Genomic DNA, 21,380 nt, shown 5'->3' on the forward strand with positions numbered 1-21,380 from the left:
ATGGTATCTTTTTCAAATGCCTTTTTTTCTAAATGAAAAAAAATTAAAATGTTCTCATTTAAATGTTCGGTCAAATACATTTTGTTTTTGTTTTACAATGAGAAGCAGAAAATTCTAAAATAAACTCAAGTTATTTCTTTGAATAATCCAAGTGTATGAATACCCATTTTCTTCCAGAGTGATTTAATATTAGTATTTAATTGCTTTGTATCAACTTAAATTAAACTATTGCTATAATGTAGCACAAAACATTGGCATTCTAAAATAAAATTTCTTGTCTTATACTTAAATATCGGTAATTTCAAACTTGAGTTATAATGTTCTTATCGTATTAACATTACATATTATCATAATTATTCATTTTCTTAAATAATAAGAAAAACATAAAGAAACAAGCTAAATTCTTGATTCAGAATAATATTTATAAAATTTCTAAATCTGCAATAATTCTAATTTTAATTTGACTTAATCAAAATTCTATTTTATATATCTACAATATACCTTTTCAAAAATTCTTACTGTAGCTTCCGATATTAATCTTTTTATTGCAATTATTTTCATGAAACAAGAGAATATCAGTTGTTGAAATTATTTTTTTTTCCTGCATGCATGTATATATGCACTTTGAACTGCAGTTGTTAGAGTTGTTATGTTCTCAGTATTTATATGTTTCCCAACTTTCCCAAGCAATGTTCAGAGCAATTTTTATTCAAGTTTTTGAGAACAAATGTTCTTCAAGCTTTTAGAGCAAATGGTCTCCCAGTTTTCAAACCAAATGTTCTCCTAGGTTTCAGAGCAAATGTTCTCCCAGTTTTCAGAGAAAATGTTCTTCAAGTTTTCAGGGATAAATTCTTCTAGTTTTTAGAGCAATGTTCTCCAAGTTTTCAGAGCATATGGTCTCCTATTTTTCATAGGAATATTATCCCAATTTTCAGAGCAATATTCTCCCAGTTTTCAGATTAAATATTCTCCTCGTTTACAGAGCAAATATACTCCTAGTTTTCAGAGCAAATGTTTTCCTAGTTTTCAGAGCAAATGTTCTCCAAGTTTTAATGTTGCACCGGCTTGTTTGATAAATTCTAACCCTCTGGGTGCCTCAAACAGAAGAACTACACTCGAACCAAACCTAAACATTTTACTACATGGATTTCATGTACACTGTACAGTGTAGATGTTAGGTACTCTCTCAAAGGCATTTTTCCAAAGGCGTTTTTCGAAGGGCGACTTCTCAAGTGACAATTTCCCAAGTGGCAACTTCACAAGTGTACAATTTCTCAAGCGGCAAGTTGCCAAAGGTATAGGCCATCTCAGGCGCCGCAGGCTGCAATCGGGGCCGAGCGCTGCGGCTAAGATGGGCTAGGTGGCCTAGCGCCGCAGCTAGAACATGCCGGGGGGCCAAGCGCTGCGGCTAGGACAGACTTGGAAAATTGCACAGTTGGGAAGTTGCCTCTGGGGAAAATACCCTTGGGAAGTTGCCACTTGGGAAAAAATCCTTTGAGAAAGTACAGTGTACATGATGCAAAACTTATTTTTAAAAGTAAAAGTAGATTCAAGATTCCGTAAAACATTTAGTAATTCAAACACAAACTTTTGTAGTTGCTATAATATTTAAAATTTGTAAATGGGATATTGTTATAATTTGCATTAGAATTTTTTAATTTAATAAAAGAACTTCGTAATTTCCAAAAATACCTAAACTGTCCAATTTTTTGACCCGGTTCCAACTGAGTAGGGGTATTAAGCTGACGCCTTGTAATTTTCTAAAAAAAAATCAAATTAATTAAAAATTTGATTTAAACGAATACAAAGCAGTGGAAATATTTTTTTAAACTTTGCAATATTCAGAAAATGAGAAATGATTTGAATACATTAACGATCTAAAAGTTTTAAACTAGGAAATAACTTTACAAATTACCAACATCTGTCACATTTTCCATTTTCTTTTTCCTATCAATACTTGTTTCTTATTCCACACTTTTATACTTTCCATTACACCACATTCGACATCATGTCTTCCTCTTTCTTTTATCGTATAATCTTATTTTGAGCCATAGATCAAATTTACTGAAATTCTAAGGATACTGTTGAAATTAACACTTTGTAAATTATGGGTCCTATTGGGGTCAAAAATGTTGTGTTCCTCTAAGGAATCGAGTCTTGCCACAAACTCAAATCTACTTATCACTTTATCTTTGCAACCTGATGGTGTAAACCTTTCAAATTTCAAATTTAGGTTATTTAATCTAAAAGAATGCATAGTTTAAAGTATCTATTTTTATATTTTAAAAATTAGAGATTGCGGCTGTGAAGGCTCAATTCCTTTAAAAGTTTTCAGAGTGGATATCGAAATCAAGGGATGAATTCTAACACAAGTTTTCAATATTTTAACTAGAGACTAAAGCTTTTAAATAGAGACTTCAGTTCAGAATGATGTGAATCTGTATGTATGTATTTTTTGGTAATGTATAAAACTAAAAAAGAATGTTGATGAAAATTGATCTAAGCATTGGCTAGACATTGTCTGAGACACCGTTCGGTAATCATTTGTCAATACACCCTTCAGTCCAGATATACTTATACAGGGTTATATCCGAGGTATAGTCAATTGTTTAAAGGGACTGTACTCTACATGTAGGGATATAATCAATTGTTTAAAGGGACTGTACTCTACATGTAGGGATATAATCAATTGTTTAAAGGGACTGTACTCTGCATATAAGAGATTGCTCCTGCGGGCTGAATTCTGCTGGTGAAAACGACATGAGCTTCTAGTCTAGTTTCTCTATTATAATCGCCAGTATACTCTGCTGCTTACTTTCCAGATGGGATTTGAACCTGTATTTGAATCTATATTTCCAAAACACTCCCTTTAACATTATAGTTGAGTAAGGAGGTAGTAAAAGGAGTTTCTGTCCAATTACAATAAATTGACCAAATTCAAGACAGTTTATCTCTTCACACAGCTTCAAACGATTTGATGAGATTTCACAGTTGTTAACACATAATCTGTTACACTTATTTATTCCTATTTGAAGCCCTATAGATCTGATATTCCAACGCTGCAAAACGTTTTTTTTAGGTTCACAGTGAGCTATGTAAGAGGATGATTTTAAGATTCACAACTGGTTCAGTGGGTCGTGAAGGAGGATGCTTTCAAGATGCACAACTGGTTCACAGTGGGTCGTGAGGGAGGATGTTTTTCAGATTCACAACTGGTTCACAGTGGGTCGTGAAGGAGGATGTTTTTAAGATTCACAACTAAAAGATTTATCCTTAAATATTATATTGTTACCTGAGTCTTGTCGTTTAGTAGATTTGTTCTTAATTCAGGCCAGCTGGTAATTTCTGATAAATAATAGTAATAAGCATTATCATTATATAGGGGTAATAATGTAAATATAGAAATATAATGATGATAATAATAATGATCTGGTGATAATCTTGACTTCTAAGTTTTTAAAACTATTTTAGATTTCTTTTTGCATAAATTTTATAAGAATTTCCGCTCTGTTAAATATTATTTGGTTCAAGACATAAAAATTAGTTTTTAGACATTTTTGCAAAGCAATTCAGTCTATGTCAGTGAGGCCCCAGAAAAAATGCTGGGTCTAAGAAAGGAAAAATAATTAAATAAGATTAATCTCTGTGTTTACCTATAGAACCTACACTAGTAGCTCCGACTGCAACCATACAAAAATATCCATATCTAAGGTATCAAAGCAAAAATATCCGTATCTAAGGTATCAACGCAAAAATATCCGCATCTAAGGTACAGGGTGTCCCACGAAACATGACAGTTGATAAATAGTTTTGAATGTCGTCTTCCATACACTGTATTAGATATTAAAGGCTGTTTGCAGTTTATTTCGTTTAAAAAATCTTTTGCTCTAGTATATTTTACTTTGAAATTAATGTTACAAATTAATGACTCCTAAATAATATTTTTATTATTGTCTTTCGTATAAAAAAACTTATAAAATTATGGAAGAAGACATTCTAAACTATTTATACCAACTGTCATGTTTCGTGGGACACCCTGTATCAAAACAAAAATATCCTTATCTAAGGTATCAAAGCAAAAATATCCGTATCAAGGTATCAAAGCAAAAATATCCAAGGTATCAAAGCAAAAATATCCGTATCAAGGTATCAAAGCAAAAATATCCGTATCTAAGGTATCAAAATAAATATATCGATATCTAAGTTTCAAAGCAAAAATATCCATATCTAAGTTTCAAAGCAAAAATATCCATATCTAAGTTTTAAAGTAAAAATATCCATATCTAAGTTTCACAGCAAAAATATCCGTATCAAGGTATCAAAGCAAAAATGCAATAAAATCATTTCCACTATGACTTGAAAAGCCAATAAAGCTTTTATATCAGGTTCTGCAAACAATATCATTTATTCTCATTTTCCACAAGATGTTAAAAATACAACAACTATAAGACTAATAAAATAGAGTGAAGAAGTCAATTGAAGAAAAAACCCCGGGTTTTAACAAAAATAATAATAATAAAATGTGGTTAAAGTAATAAAAGGGCCTTTACTTAAATAGCATTCCAAAGCATAGTTTCAGTTTGTGATAAGAGAAATAGTTTGAAATCAATAAATTTATCAATCAACTAATTAATTATGCTTTGTCCTTCCCTCCACTCTCCCTCAAGAACAACCCGTTCATTTAGATGAAGGAGGCCTGGAACCTGCTGGAGTACTCCTGGAGCCACACTCATCAGCTCACCGGATATATGGCTTATTCGTTCCAGTCTCCAGCTCAATATATATTTTTATTACAACTTTATAATCACGTGATCATTGGTCAAGGGTGGAGACGGGATTTTAAGAGATCATACGAAAATTACACAAATCCAAACTTGATCTCAATATTTTGCAACTCAACCCTTGGCCAGTTTTATCCCATGACTATCAATATATGTGGCATGTGTAACATTACATGACTATTAATATGTGTGGCAGGTGTAAACATTAACATGACCATCAATGTGGCACGTGTAATGTAACATGACTATCAATATATGTGGCAGGTGTAAACATTAACATGACTATTGTAGAGATCACAAACTTAACATCTATCAATATATGTGGCAGGTGTAAATGTTAACAAATAAACTCTATAGGCAGGGGGAAAAAGTGGTCAGTCGGGACTTAAAAGTGTTCCGAAAGAAATTGAGTTTTTGTCACAATTTTAAATTTTCTATTCCTATATCTTTGCAGCTTAAAAGATTTACGACGCGGCTTAAATTCATTAAATTCGGACTCAGGGCAGTTAATGGAATTTTACTTTTCCATGGGTGAATGGAATTTTACTTTACCATGGGTTAATGGAATTTTACTTTACCATGGGTTAATGGAATTTTATTTTTCCATGGGTTAATGGAATTTTACTTTTCCATGGGTTAATGTAATTTTACTTTACCATGGGTTAATGATTCATTTTTCCATGGGTTAATGGAATTTTACTTTACCATGGGTTAATGGAATTTTACTTTACTATGGGTTAATGGAATTTCACTTTACCATGGGTTTATGGAATTGTACTTTACAAAGGGTTTATGGAATTTCAATTTACCATGGATTAATGGAATTTTACTTTACCTTGGGTTAATGGAATCTTACTTTAAAATGGGTTAATGGAATTTTACTTTACCATGGGTTAATGGAATTTTACTTTACCATGGGTTAATTGAATTTTACTCTACCATGGGTTTGAGGGAACTCGTGATTAAGTAAAATCAAAAATGTTCCAAATTTAATTTTCCGAAAAAGTGGTTGTTCACAATTTTATCGTCTTTTAAGATTAAAATGTGCGATTTTTTTCATGAAACTTCGCAGAGAGGGTTGGTATTTAACTTAATTGTCGTAAAGTATCTTGATGTCCCTCTGCTGGGGAATCATGGGACGGTAATGTTGGTGAAAGGGATGTCGATTAATTAATCACCTGGTTGGAGAATGAAACCCATGATAATCCCCCGGACAGAGGTAAATCACAACCTTAAAAGGACTGGTCAACGTTATCTTAAATTACATAAATGTTTGGAAGGTTTCCCTTTAAAGGGACTGTCAGAGTATTTTTAATTAACCCTCCATTCAAAGACAGCAATGCACCCTTGAAAACTTTATCTAATAAAAAATGTTGAAGATATTGTCGCTTTTCCAGGATTAAAAGTGTTTAATTCTAATAACTTCTGTATGTTTTTCTTAAGTAGAAAATGCGCAAAATAGTTTTCTAAATTATACAATTGATATCCAATTAAACATTGATCACACAACGCTTTAAAAGGATACCGTTGCTACTCGGGCATTGCCATCTTTGCATTGAGGGTCACTTCTAAGTACGTTAACAGTCCCTTTAAACTGTTATAAATAATTGAGAAACATACAGGAAATTGCTTAATTAAATAGGGTTTGTACACCTTTTTGTTCTACAGGTCGTCATTAATATATAATCTTTTGTGGGCCCCCTTGCATCTAATTTTCTTTAAACTAGAATTGATATTTTCCAAAGCTTTAATCAATCGTTTTTTAAGTATTTATCATTTAATTTGTTGGAGGAGCACAATTTGAAAATACCAATAAATGTGAAGTTTTACAACATTTCTTACTTGATTTTTATGTTATCTTTAATTATTTAGTTGAAAAAGGGGACCAAACAACAGTAAAAACTCATGCTTTTTACATTACTGATGTCTTTTTTAAGGATTTAGTCTTATCTTCAAATATGTTTAAGTTTACCAAGGCTCAATAATACCTGATATAAGCAGAACTTCAAATATGTTTAAGTTTACCAGGGTTCAATATAAGCAGAACTTCAAATATGTTTAAATTTACCAAGGTTCAATTTTTACCTGCTATAAGCAACTTCAAATATGTTTAAGTTTACCAGGGTTCAATAATACCTGATATAAGCAGAACTTCAAATATGTTTAAATTTACCAAGGTTCAATTTTTACCTGCTATAAGCAAACCTTCAAATATGTTTAAATTTACCAAGGTTCAATAATACCTGATATAAGCAGAACTTCAAATATGTTTAAGTTTACCAAGGTTCAATAATACCAGATATAAGCAGAACTTCAAATATGTTTAAGTTTACCAAGGCTCAATAATACCTGATATAAGCAGAACTTGAAATATGTTTAAATTTACCAGGGTTCAATGATACCTGATACAAGCAGAACTTCAACTAGTTTAAGTTTACCAAGGTTCAATAATACCTGATATAAGCAGAACTTCAAATATGTTTAAGTTTACCAGGGTTCAATGATACCTGATATAAGCAGAACTTCAACTAGTTTAAGTTTACCAAGGTTCAATAATACCTGATATAAGCAGAACTTCAAATATGTTTAAATTTACCAACGTTCAATAATACCTGATATAAGCAGAACTTCAAATATTTCTGTAAACTAAAGAGAATTCAACAACTTGAGAATGAGTGTAATAAAAGTTTTAAACTTTAATATTATAAAGAGAAAATCTATATATATATTTTTGGCTTGTCTGGGTGTTTGTTTGTTTGCAACCAATAAAAGGCCAAAACGGGTGGAGCGATCGGACCAAACTTTTTTATCGGACCTCATGTGACCCCAGGAAAGGTATATTAATGATGTTCAAAATTACAAAAATTTGCCTCCAACATTTTAAAGATTTGAGTAACAGTTTGAAAATCCACGAAAAAAATTTTTTAAATCCGCGAGTTTTTTTGTTATTATTTTACATTGTACAAAGAGAAGATATTAGTAATAGAGGGGGCATCTGGAATTTTAGACTTCTTGTTGTACAGCCACTGTACACAATGACCCGCTCAGAAATTCTACCTGGGGGGATCATAATTCGTAGATCAGTTTTGAAAGTTATTGTTTGAAAGTGAAGACTACAATATTCAAACAAAGAAAACAAGTCCATATGATTTTTGTATCAGTCATAAGGAAACATTTTTCGACAAATTTCACTGTACAGTTTAAACCTAGCCAGGCAAAATTAGGAGAGTTATGCCCGTCCCCTGGAGAAGATGCTCACAGGAGTTGAAATAGAAGATGAGCGCCCTAAAGCCTAGTATTATATATTAAAAAAATATGAACACAATATTGTTGTGACTTTTTATAAAGATTGATTTCCAGGAGGAACTATGTAGGGAATAAATTGTTAATAAACTAATAAAACTTAAACTTAAAACATAAAATTAGAGTTGATTTTCCCTTGGATTTGTAGATTTGGAACCCAGAAACTTCGGTAGACTGTAGAATACTCCCTTTATCTGCTCTAGTCTACCAGCATACACTCCCCTATAAATATATATAGTAGACAGTAGAATACACCCTTTATATACTCTATTCTACCAGCATACACTCCCTTTATATACTGGAGTCTTCCAGTATACACTCCCTTTATATACTCTAGTCTACCATTATACACTCCCTTTATATACTCTAGTCTACCAGTATACACTCCCTTTATATATTCTAGTCTACCAGTCTACACTCCCTTTTTATACTCTAGTCTACCAGTATACACTCCCTTTATATACTCTAGTCTACCAGTATACACTCTCTTTATATACTCTAGTCTACCAGTATACACTCCCTTTATATACTCTAGTCTACCAGTATTCATTACCTTTACATACTCTAGTCTACCAGAATACACTCCCATTATATACTCTAGTCTACCAGTATACACTGCCGTTATATACTCTAGTCTATCAGTATACACTCCCTTTATATACTCTAGTCTACCAGTATACACTCCCTTTATAGTCTACCAGTATACACTCCCTTTATATACTCTAGTCTACCAGTATGCACTCCCTTTATATACTCTAGTCTACAAGTATACACTCCCAATTTATATACTCTAGTCTACCAGTATACACTCCCTTTATATACTCTTGTCTACCAGTATACACTCCCTTTATATAATCTAGTCTACCAGTATACACTCCCTATATATACTCTAGTCTACCAGTATACACTCCCTCTGTATACTCTGGTTTATCAGTATACACTCCCTATGTATACTCTAGTTTACCATAGTAATGTCTAACACACAATTATCTGTTTCAAGATAAAAATAAATAAATAAATGCGCGAGGCGTAAATTAGATTTGTACGAATTTTTTTTTAATAAATTTATATCCTTTAGATTAAATACAATTCGTGATAAAAATGTCAGTGTTTTTGGTGCAATTACCCTTTAAAAGTTTCTCTGTGCAACCCCGTATCAAAACTTTTTATTTCTAACAAAATATCTTCATGCTTGAAGATGTTTAGAAATACTTGGATTAAATGAAAGGACGCAGGTTTAAAAGATCTGCTGGTAATGATGCAACTTGTCTTATTGCTCTTAGGGATATAAACCTTCACTCTACATTCTACACTCTACACTCTACACTCTACACTCTACACTCTACACTCTACACTCTACACTCTACACTCTACACTCTACACTCTGCACTCTACACTCTACACTCTACACTCTACACTCTACATGCACCAGGCCCCCCTAGATATAGTTGACTGTAGAACATTCACTTTATATACTCTAGACTTAATTTTAAATCCCAAACTGTTATACAGAGAAATATCATAATATCTGCAGTTGACATAGAAATTAATACTTTCATAACGGTTTGGCTTCAGATATATAATAGCCTAATATTAATATACCTGCCCACACTATGTATATATAAAATTCATGTATAAACTTGGCTTGTTTGTCTGTTGTTTACAATTACCGTCAAAACAGCTGAACCGATCAGGCCAAACAAATTTATTTCAACTCACAAGAACCAAGAGAAGGTTTACGGATGGTTAAAAGTGAAAATATTTATCTGGAAATAATATGGAATTTTTAATATTAGAAATCTATTCAGAAAAATCCGGAAATTTTTTAGTTTTACAAAAAAGGAACATTTAAACGCTTAAATTGTTGCTAGAAGAGGGCCACGATGCACCCTGAATGCCTGGTATTACAAATTGTTTTTCAGTAAAGAACATGTATCATTAAAACGTTGGAAACAGAATTTTATTTAGTTCCAACAGTCTCATCTTTAATTGATTTTAAACGTTTTTATAGATTATTATTTAAACTTCAAGTGAATAGAAGTGGAGGGAAGTGGAGGGAAGAAAAACAAAACCGAAAGAAATATTAAAAATAAAAGAAAAAGTAAAGATTTGTAAGAAAAGGAAAACAAGAAATTTTAGATTTAATCTATTGTAAAATTGTTTCAAGAATTACCTAAATGTTATTCTACCATCTGCAGGGGACACTATTCTACTTCGACTTGAAATATTTCTAAATAGAAAATACAAATATCATTTTAAACATATTTTCTTCAGGTTCTATTTTCTTCCTTATACTTATCTTGATATGTACCTACCTACCTACCTAATTACCTACCTACCTTCCTACCTACCTTCCTACCTACCTTCCTACTTACCTTCCTACCTAGAACCAGGTTTAAGATCCCTGGCAAAGAACTGAGGTAGAGATTTGTATAATTACTTATTTAACAACCTACCTTCATAGTACCTAACTAATTATCTACCCAACTATCCATCTACCCACCTACCTACCTACCTACCTACCTACCTACCTACCTACCTACATACATACATACCTACCTAGCTACGTACATACATACAAACCTACCTACCTACCTACCTACCTACCTACCTACTTACCCACCTACCTACCTACCTTCCTACCTACCTTCCTACTTACCTACCTACCTATCTAATTATCTACCCAACTATCCATCTACCCACCTACCTACCTACCTACCTACCTACCTGCCTAACTACCCATCTACCTACCCCCTCCTGACTACCTACCTACCTTCCAACCTTCCAACCTACCTACCTACCTACCTACCTACCTCCCTACCTACCAGCCCTCCTACCTACCTACCTACCTACCTACCTACCTACCTATCTACCTACCTACCTACCTACCTACCTACCAACCTACCTAGAACCAGGTTTAAGATCCCTGGCAAAGAACTGAGCTAGAGATTTGTATTCCCAGATAGAATCTGGGTTTGCTTCTCCTAGGTTACACCCACACACCCTGGAGTAAAGAAGAACCAGCAAACCTGGGAAAAATCAACAAATTTGAAAAAATTAGTAGATGGGGGGGGGATTAGGGTAGCAAAAAAAAGTTTTAACATTTAACTTATAATCTTGAATTTTTACGAGGTTTTGTTCCAAGTTCAAAGTTGGCAAAAACTCGATTTTTAACGATTTTTTTATTTCATGACATTATTCGAAAGTCATTATGGTCAAAATATTCTCAAAAAATCTAATTTTAAAGTCAACTTTTTACAAAGAATTTTGAACTTACATATAGTATTGGCTCACAATTCTTTTAAAATTGCATTGTTAGATTTCATCATTTGCAAAAGTAATAGTTTCTTTTGTTTAGTTATGTATGCTGAATCTTTTGAACTTATCCTAACTCTTCTCCGACTCTTTTGTGTCGAGTAGAGGGATTATTTTAGAAAGGTTTTGTTGTGCATCGGACGATAATCTCACTGGAAGAGGATGATTTATTGGGTGTACTGTACTGTACTGTACTGTAACGTTTGCCGTCTTAAGACTTCATTTATATTTTGTTTGTTCGTATGTCCGATCATGAACCCCTGGACCGATTTGTCTCAAATTTTGATTTGGGAACTCGGTAGAACCACGGGAATGTTATCAGCTTTGTCTTGAGATACTAAGTTAAGTGGGAAGCCTTTTAAAACAATGCATGCATACGTTACGAAGTGCTCTAGCTCTAGCTGCCAGTATTCCAAATAAACCGGAGTTCTTGGGTTATACTATCAACCTTCTTCCAAGCTGAATTCATCATTTCAATCCGAATCCAATATTTTAGATATAAAAGAATGAAATTCCAATATGTGCGGAAAATATAAATAATCAATGTTCATGGGACTGTGACACAAGAATCTAGTTTCTTATGTAAATGAAGTTAGTAAGATGCATCTTTAAATAGTATACCTTTTAGAATAAGATACATCTTTTAATAGGATACCTTTTAAAAAAGATACCTTTCTAAATAAGATACCTATTTAGATAAGATACCTCTTTAAAAAAAGATACCTCTTTAAATTAAATACCTCTGTAAATTAAATATCTCTTTAAAAAAGATACCTCTTTAAAAAAGATACCGCTTTAAAAATTATACCTCTTTAAATAAGATACCTCTTTAAATAAGATACCTCTTTAAATAAGATACCTCTTTAAATATATCTCTTTAAAAAAGATACCTCTTTAAAAAAGATACCGCTTTAAAAATTATACCTCTTTAAATAAGATACCTCTTTAAATAAGATACCTCTTTAAATAAGATACCTCTTTAAATATAATACCTCTTTTAGTAAGATACCTTTCTAAATTATCTACCTGCTAAGGGTTGAGGAAATGGTTTGTCTGCTAAACTACCGAACTGGACTGAAAACCTTCTCAGCGGTAAACTTCGGTACAGATTTATCTGGGAGTAAAAATACAGATTTATCTGGGAGTAAAAATACAGATTTATCTGGAAATAAAGATACAGATTTATCTTGGAAAAAAGATACAGATATATCTGGGCATAAAGATGCAGATTTATCCGGGAATAAAAATAAAGATTTATCTGGAAATAAAGATACAGATTTATCTGGGAATAAGGATACAGATTTATCTGTGAATAAAGATACATATATATCTGGGCACAAAGATGCAGATTTATCTTGGAATAAAAATGCAGATTTATCTGGGAATAAAGATACAGATTTATCTGGGAACAAAGATGCAGATTCAGCTGGGAATAAAAATGCAGATATATCTGGGAATAAAGATACGGATATATCTGGGAATAAAGATACGGATATACTTGTTAACTAAATTAACAGTTAGTATAGAAACTGCCGCATAGCAGAGGAGGTTCTTATATTAGTTATTGGATAGGTTTCAGACACATGGATTATATTGGATAGGTTTCAGACACATTGATTATATTGGATAGGTTTAAGACACATGGATTATATTGGATAGGTTTCAGACACATGGATTATATTGGATAGGTTTCAGACACATGGATTATATTGAATAGGTTTCAGACATATTGATTATATTGGATAGATTTCAGACACATTGATTATATTGGATAGGTTTAAGACACATGGATTAAATTGGATAGATTTCAGACACATGGATTATATTGGATTGGTTTCAAACACATGGATTATATTGGATAGGTTTCAGACACATGGATTATATTGGATTGGTTTTAGACATATGGATTATATTGGATAGGTTTCAGACACATTGATTATATTGGATTGTTTTCAAACACATGGATTATATTGGATAGATTTCAGACACATGGATTATATTGGATAGGTTTCAGACGCATGGATTATATTGGATAGGTTTCAGACACATGGATTATATTGGATAGGTTTCAGACACATGGATTATATTGGATAGGTTTCAGACACATGGATTATATTGGATAGATTTCAGACACATGGATTATATTGGATTGGTTTCAAACACATGGATTTTATTTGAGAGGTTTCCTATAAAGATTTCTAGACACAATGATTTTAATCCAAGCTTAAAGGGACTGTAAGAGTAATTTTAAGTGAATATCCAAGATGGCAATGCTCGATTTACAACGGTACCCTTGAAACATAATTCGGATTAAAAGTGTGGAAGAAAACGTCGTTTTCCTGACTCGAAAAGCGTTTAATTCTGATCATTTCTCCATTGCTACAATTGTAAGCAACAAATGCAAAATCACTTTTGCAGAGAGCCCGCAAATAAAAATGAGCAGTCTAAAGAAACCAACACATGAATATATTTCACTATATTTGATCAGACAAAGCTTTTAAGGGTACTGTTGTAAATCGGGCATATCCGTTTTTTAATTTGATGTTTACTTAAAATTACGCTTACAGTTTCTTTAAAGGGACTGTACAGGAAAAATGAAAGGGGGTATAGGCTGAAACCTGAGAATGTCAGGAGCTGATTGAGACCTATATAACGGTTCTATATGATATTCTTGTCTCGAGAAATTGATTTAAAACTGTGTCCAAATTATACCAAAACGTATATATGTAAAATTTTGTTTAAGATTCTTAGTAATAACCAGATCATATACAACAAATACGTAACCAATCTGAAAACGACGATATTATTTGAATTTGATAATTTTCAAATTTAATTTTTTATTTGGAGTGAGTTCTGGTCACGTGATACGGAAGTATATCATTCATAAATAAAATGTGGTATAATTTTGAATTTTGATACAGTCAATTTCTCGAGACAGGAACATCAGATAGATGTCTTATATATGTATCGTTCAACGCCTGAGATTCTCAGATTTCAGCCTATACCCCCTTTTATTTTTCCTTTACAATCCCTTTAAGCTTGGAATAAAATCCAAAAGTGATTTTGAAATGATGAATATCAGGGGAACAAAGTTCAAAGCATATCAGAAAATACTAAAACAACAAATTCTGGCTTACAACAAAAAATGTGATTGTAAAGACGACCTGTAACTCTTAAACAAAACAATCCCAAATCCGGTTGAATTTAGGCGTCTGCCTTTATAAAACACTTTATTCTGTAAATGATTCCTAAAAATGTTAGGTCCACAGCTCATACATAACTGCAGGATATAATCGACGCTACAGTTTCAAAAACTTCTAAAACAGGTCAAAAAAAAATTCATGAATTTATCATTTAATATTAAAATTTCTCGTTTTTTATTAAGAAATTCGAATCCGCTAATTTTTTTTAAACTAGTGATTCAGACTCAAATTCCAATGAATTTTTTCGTTTTTTCTGAAAATCAAGAAATATAAAAAAAACTATTGAAGGCTTTTGAAACTTTAGCAGCGATTATATCCTATAGTTCTCAAAATATTGAGCTAAAATTTCAGATCAGTTACCGCACGCATCTTTTTTCTGAAATTGGTCATCCTTGGACACCTTATAGTTTACATTGATATATTGTAAAGAAGAATAGCTTACCAAAGTTGATCTAACTGTAAGTTTAGACTCCCAGGGTACATCTTCAGTAGATTCGAGGGAACCAGTAGTTTCTAGGGAACCAGTAGGTTCTAGGGAGCCAGTAGTTTCTAGAGAACCAGTAGATTCTAGGGAACCAGTAGTTTCTAGGGAACCAGTAGATTCTAGGGAACCACTAGGGAACCAGTAGGTTTTAGGGAAAAAGTAGAATTTAGAGAATCAGCATTTTCTAGGGAACCAGTAGGTTCTAGGGAACCAGTAGTTTCTAGGGAACCAGTAGATTTTAGGGAAACAGTAGTTTCTAGGGAACCAGTAGGTTTTAGGGAAAAAGTAGAATTTAGAGAATCAGCATTTTCTAGGGAACCAGTAGGTTCTAGGGAATCAGTAGTTTCTAGGGAACCAGTAGTTTTTAGGGAACCAGTAGGTTCTGGGGAAACAGTAGATTTTAGGGAATCAGTATTTTCTAGAGAACCCGAAGATTCTAGGGAACCAGGATATTTCAGGGAAAGAGTAGATTCTAGAGAACCAGTAGATTTTAGGGAACCAGTAGATATCAAAATATGTTTAAAAATAGATAATAGAGATATAAGGTACATTTACAGGTACATTTACAGGTACAGGTACAGGTACAGGTACAGGTACAGGTACAGGTACAGGTACAGGTACAGGTACAGGTACAGGTACAGGTACAGGTACAGGTACAGTTACAGGTACAGATACAGGTACAGGTACAAGTACAGGTACATTTACAGGTAAAGGTACAGCTACAGCTACAGCTACAGCTACAGCTACTTCTACAGCTATAGCTACAGCTACTTCTACAGCTACAGCTACAGCTACAGCTGCTAGATATAGGTACAGCTACAGCTACAGCTGCTAGGTATAGGTACAGGTACATTGTGCAAGTATGTAAATAAAAAATTTATTTTGTTTTCGCTTTTAAATTCATAGTTTTGATTACCTGAATTGTTTTGATTTTCCAAATCCAAATCTGTTTTCTCAATATCCTGATTTTCCTCCTTTTCCTCCTTTTCATCTTTTGTTATTCCAGTCAAATCATCATTCATTTTATTTTCTGATAATATTCTCATGTATTCCGAGCCCGTCATATCAGATTATTATTCCATTCGCTCTTCAGTTTGAAACAAGAGAAAACTTTATTTTAAAGTTTTCATCCACTCTGTGTTTACAATGTTTATTATAAACAAATAAAAAAAGATATTACCAAAACCAGCATACAATTTGTACTTTACAGGGAAGTTAAGGGAATTTTACTTTAAGAAGGGTTCTTAAGACCAAATCCGCCTATAAAACATCCAGACCGCAGTGAGGGATGTTTTTAAGGCAAAATTGGTAACTAGAGAAGCTGGATTTTCCTATGTTTGTTTATTGGAACTCTAAATTATATGTTTTTAAAAATATTTTTTCCGAAATAATTATTACTTCAAGGGAAGTTAAGGGAATTTTATTTTACCAAGGGTTCCCTAGGTCAATGTAAAATTAGTCAAGTGAACCACTTTTTTATTTCCCGAAAATGTAGCTGTCCACAATTTTATCGTCTTTTGAGATGAAAATGCGCAAAATTTGTTCACGGAAACTTAGCAGAGCGGGCGGTTAATTTACTTAATTGTCCCAAGGGGCGTTAAGTAACTAAACGTTCCTCTGTTGAGGGAATCAAAACTCGAAAGGCGAAAAAATATTTATTTTGTCATTTAACAATAAGATTTTAGTTTAGCTAAATTAAGCTTGATACTTCAGACGGGAAGAATGGACGTGATCATGTTCAAGTCAGTGCACAGGATATGGGAAGGGGAAATGATATGCGCGGTGGGACGTAAATTTATTTATTTATTGTATACTTTGGGGGTGATGACTGATGATGGTATCATTGTATTTAATTGTAATTTTATTTTCCTTAAAATAATTTTATGCATTTTTTATTTCTATGTTGTAAATAATTTTGATAAAAATCATTTTTTTCATTGAATGAATATTTTAAAAATATTTTTACTGACGTCTTTTAACACATCTGAGTAAGACTTTATTTATGCTGCAAACTTACATTTTTCTACCATTTGAATGTATGAATTAACAAGAAAATTAGAAAAATGTGGCTCATTCTTTAACGCTGGATTGTTTTAATTTTCACCCAACCCAATGCCCAAAGGATATAATCAAAGTTGAAACTTAAATTCTTTTTTATTTTTTTCCCAGTAGTATTGTGATCCACGGTATAAGTTTACATAGCAGAGAAACAATTTAAAGGTAGTTTATTTTATACTAAAAAAATCATCAATCATTCAACAACATAATTTTAAATTGATTGAAATATTTTTTATGTACAGGGTTACCCACTAGGAATGAGAGTCAACCAAAAATAATGAAAAATTACGGTTCATTTTATGGCCTTTTCAATGATTTTACAAAAAAAAAAGAAACAAGTTTATCGTTGAAGAGAATCGTACGTCTGAAGAAGCAGTATAAATTCCGTACAGTCGTCCCTGAAGTAACATCCTTTCAGGGTAACTCTGTATCTGGGTATCTTTACACAAAACTAAAATTTATTGTATTAAAAGAAAATGAAATTTTTGTTGTCAAATACAAGAAATAACAATTTTTCTCGAGAATGATTGATCAAAAGTGCGATCAGATTATAAAAAAATATATTAAAGAATTATTCGCATGGATGGTTCATTGTTAAAGTTGAATTCAAATTCAAATAATAGATTTAAATATTAAATTCTTTCTCTAAAACGTACTAGCTACATGCGACAAAAATGCAAAGGAAAAGTTCAGCAATCTTTAGAAGATAAAAAATATTTCTTTATATTTTTCACTTTTACTGGACATACTGATGTTAATATTTTATGCTTTAAGTTTATTTCAATGAATTGTTAAAGTAGGATAAAACTTCATAAATAAGCAAATAGTGCGGGGGGTAGAGGAAAGGGTTAAAAGGGGGATAATGGAGTCAGAGTGGTTAGATCATCGTATTGAATGTTTTGCTTGATTTGAATAAAATTCTTTTTCAACAACATTCAACAAACATGTTACACAAACTTTTTTAAAACAAAGAGTTGGGGTTTTTGAGCAGTTTAAAAGGTTCCAAAAAAAACTTCTTGAAAAAGCTGAAAGATAAATTTTAAAACATGTTGTAAGCTATTTTTCTACTTCCATCACCTTTATAAAGTAGATACACAACGAGATATTTAAAAATATTCCGTAGAGTAACTAAACCAATTGAACAGTGAACATGTACTTTGTCTAAACTCATATTATCTATAGAAGTAGAGTAACTAAACCAATTGAACAGTGAACATGTACTTTGTCTAAACTCATATTATCTATAGAAGTAGAGTAACTAAACCAATTGAACTGTGAACATGTACTTTGTCTAAACTCATATTATCCATAGAAGTTTTAATTTAATTTTAAGAGTATTTCCATATAAAGGGTAATGTAGCATGTAAGCTAAGCAAATATTTCAGCTTCTAAATCTGAGAATTTAAAATTGAGATATTTGTTCATGGTTCATCGAGTTGGATTTATTTATGTACTTTCTTTAGAAAAATTCCCGGTTTACAAGAGTACAGAAAATTACAGAGATTATACTTCAACTATTGAAACCGGACCTACTTTGTAATTTGCTAGGTCTTGACTCCTAGTAGTATAAAGCTGCCAATCTTCTTAACCTTTTTTGTAGACCTGAAAATTAAAATTTTAAAACTGAAAAGTGCTTAGTTCTACTATTAAAATTTATAACCTTTTTTAAGGAAACTTTTAATGTCCGGAAAAAGATTTTAAATACGTTGCCTAATAAGATTGTAAGATGTATAATGATAAAACCAGATGTTATTTTAGAATAGATATATTTAGAACGCTAGGTATTGTAGAATAGATATATCTAGAACGCTATTTATTGTAGAATAGATATGTCTAGAACGCTAGTTATTGTAGAATAGTTATATCTAGAACGCTAGTTATTGTAGAATAGATATATCTAGAACGCTAGGGTATTGTAGAATAGATATATCTAGAACGCTATTTATTGTAGAATAGATATATCTAGAACGCTAGTTATATCTAATAGATATATCTAAAACGCTAGTTATTGTAGATTAGATATATCTAGAACGTTAGTTATTGTAGAATAGATATATCTAGAACGCTAGTTATTGTAGAATAGATATATCTAGAACGCTAGTTATTGTAGAATAGATATATCTAGAACGCTAGTTATTGTAGAATAGATATATCTAGAACGCTAGTTATTGCAGAATAGATATATCTAGAACGCTATTACAAGTAGCATCAATTTCCAAGACTGGGTTAACTGTAAGTGTCGCAACGCCATGACCTTAGACTTTACCTTACTAACACACTTATAATTCTTTGTAGCCGAAAAACCTGTTTAGTTCATCAAAGAAATGTTACAACCTTTAACGCAAAATTCTTATTTATTTTTTGCGTCAAAGGATTAAGAATATGGACGACACATTTTAGTTTATTCAGAAATACATTTTAAAAAATCGATTTGAACATTCAAATTGTAGGAACAGACTTGTTTACCATACGAATACAATTTAAATTTTTAAAGAGTTTGTCATCATACTGCACTTCACCCCCCCTTCTTCCATCTTAGACGAATATGTAACCAATCCTAAAATGTTTTTGTAAGTCTGAATCTAAATCCTTAAATCCCAAGGGGAAGTTTTTTATCAGCACTATAGAGAGATATATGGATACATGGAGATAAATTGAATGTAATGGGGTATATAGGGTATATATAAAAGATCCAATACTTTTAGATTTATTTAATTCAGATAAATTACTCAGTGCACCCTGAACAGCAACAATGGTTTTTTTATATCCCAATATACAGGGTTTCCCAAATAACAAGACGGCCTTCACTCCAGTGTACATGGTGTCCCAGAAACACTCCAGTGTACATAGTGTCCCAGAAACACCCCAGTGTACATTTTGTCCCAGAAACACTGCAGTGTACATGGTGTCCCAGAAACACCCCAGTGCACATGGAGTCCCAGAAACACTCCAGTGTACATGGTGTCCCAGAAACAGTCTAGTGTCCCAGAAACACTCCAGTGTACATGGTGTCCCAGAAACACTCCAGTGTATATGTTGTCCCGGAAACACTCTAGTGTACATGGTGTCCCAGAAACACTCTAGTGTACATGGTGTCCCAGAAACACTCCAGTGTACATTGTGTCCCAGAAACACTCCAGTGTACATTGTGTCCCAGAAACACTCCAGTGTACATGGTTTCCTAGAAAAACTCCAGAGTACATGGTGTCCCAGAAACACTCCAGTGTACATTGTATCCCAGAAACACGACAGTTTTCACAATGCTAGATACAAATTTGCTACGTACAGGAAGCCCAAACAACTGTGGAATAGGAAAACGTTATTCAAGCAATCTTATTCTTCATTTACTCTACTTGGCTTTTAGGGCGCTTCACGCCCATCTTCTATATCAATTTTTAACTGTGGCTCCATATGTGAGCATTTCTCTTTGTAACAATAGTTTCACCAGTTTCGTGAAATTGGATTGCTTCAACTGCACAATTCCTGTAACTCATGTTACAGGAAACAACAATTTTATACCATTTAAATTATCAATATATTTTAAAACTTTAAACATTCAAAATTTTTGCAAACTGAAATATTTCATTACAACATTAAAAAAATTCCTACCAAAATAATTGAACAATCGCTATAGATGAAGTTTAATATATCATTTCAAAGTGATGTAGAGGACCTTTGATATTTCCAATAAAAAATCCTCTTAAAACAAAAAGTCTAAGTCTGAAATATCAAAGGTTTACACCATTATGTTACAAAGGTATAGGGAAAAATAAGGCGAGTGTTTGAGTTGCTCGTAATATTATTTTCTGAGCTTGCCAAAAAATATAAATCAACCAGCTGGGTTTCTGTTTCATGCTTTCTTTACAAATTAGTTTTATTTAAAAAAAATACAAATAGAACACTAAATGTCGTCTTTTCAAGATTTAGGGTTTTTTCGTTCACAATAACCCTGAGGCAGGAGCCCAAAGGAGTTACTCGTATGCTCTCTCTCTCTGTCTTGTCATATCACGCAGCATGCACAAAACTTCTTTGAGCTCCTGCCTCAGGGTTTTTGTGAACGAAAAACCACTAAATCTTAAAAATACGACATCTAGTGTTCTATCTGTATTGTTATTGTTATTGTCTTTCTGTACTGTATTCTATTGTTATTGTCTATCTGTTTTGTATTGTTATTGTCTATCTGTATTGTATTGTTATTTTATATCTGTATTGTATTGTTATTGTCTATCTGTATTG

General features: G+C 32.4%; 1 protein-coding gene across 3 annotated transcripts; it reads right to left on the reverse strand.

The window, feature by feature from the left end:
* Nucleotides 1–469: 469 nt before the first annotated feature.
* On the reverse strand, nucleotides 470–16,112 carry LOC111707149 (phosphatidylserine decarboxylase proenzyme 1, mitochondrial). 3 transcript variants are annotated; one of them, XM_023480179.1, is made up of 13 exons: nucleotides 16,003–16,112; nucleotides 15,045–15,151; nucleotides 12,426–12,513; nucleotides 10,990–11,113; nucleotides 10,258–10,314; nucleotides 8,220–8,306; nucleotides 7,394–7,427; nucleotides 5,960–6,012; nucleotides 4,651–4,773; nucleotides 3,654–3,706; nucleotides 3,293–3,345; nucleotides 1,693–1,760; nucleotides 470–1,126 (listed from the first exon to the last, which is right to left on the reverse strand). In XM_023480179.1, the coding sequence occupies exons 1-13, from the start codon at nucleotides 16,106–16,108 to the stop codon at nucleotides 1,027–1,029; spliced, it is 1,053 nt and encodes a 350-aa protein (XP_023335947.1). In that variant the 5' UTR covers nucleotides 16,109–16,112; the 3' UTR covers nucleotides 470–1,026. The 3 variants fall into 3 exon arrangements, with proteins under 3 accessions (XP_023335947.1, XP_023335946.1, XP_023335945.1); XM_023480178.1 differs by having other exon boundaries at nucleotides 15,045–15,187; XM_023480177.1 differs by having other exon boundaries at nucleotides 15,045–15,205.
* Between the last annotated feature and the right edge of the window lie 5,268 nt (nucleotides 16,113–21,380).

This window comes from Eurytemora carolleeae, unplaced genomic scaffold (assembly GCF_000591075.1).
Source record: "Eurytemora carolleeae unplaced genomic scaffold, Eaff_2.0 scaffold780, whole genome shotgun sequence".
Classification (NCBI taxonomy): Eukaryota; Metazoa; Arthropoda; class Copepoda; order Calanoida; family Temoridae; genus Eurytemora; species Eurytemora carolleeae.

Coding starts and splice junctions, on each gene's coding strand:
- LOC111707149 (XM_023480177.1), bottom strand. CDS start 16,108: ATGAATGATGATTTGACTGGAATAACAAAAGATGAAAAGGAGGAAAAG. Junction 8,307..10,257: donor GATGGTAGAATAACATTTAG/GTAATTCTTGAA, acceptor ATATATTTATAG/GGGAGTGTATGCTGGTAGAC. Junction 6,013..7,393: donor TGAAGTTCTGCTTATATCAG/GTATTATTGAAC, acceptor AGTCCTTTTAAG/GTTGTGATTTACCTCTGTCC.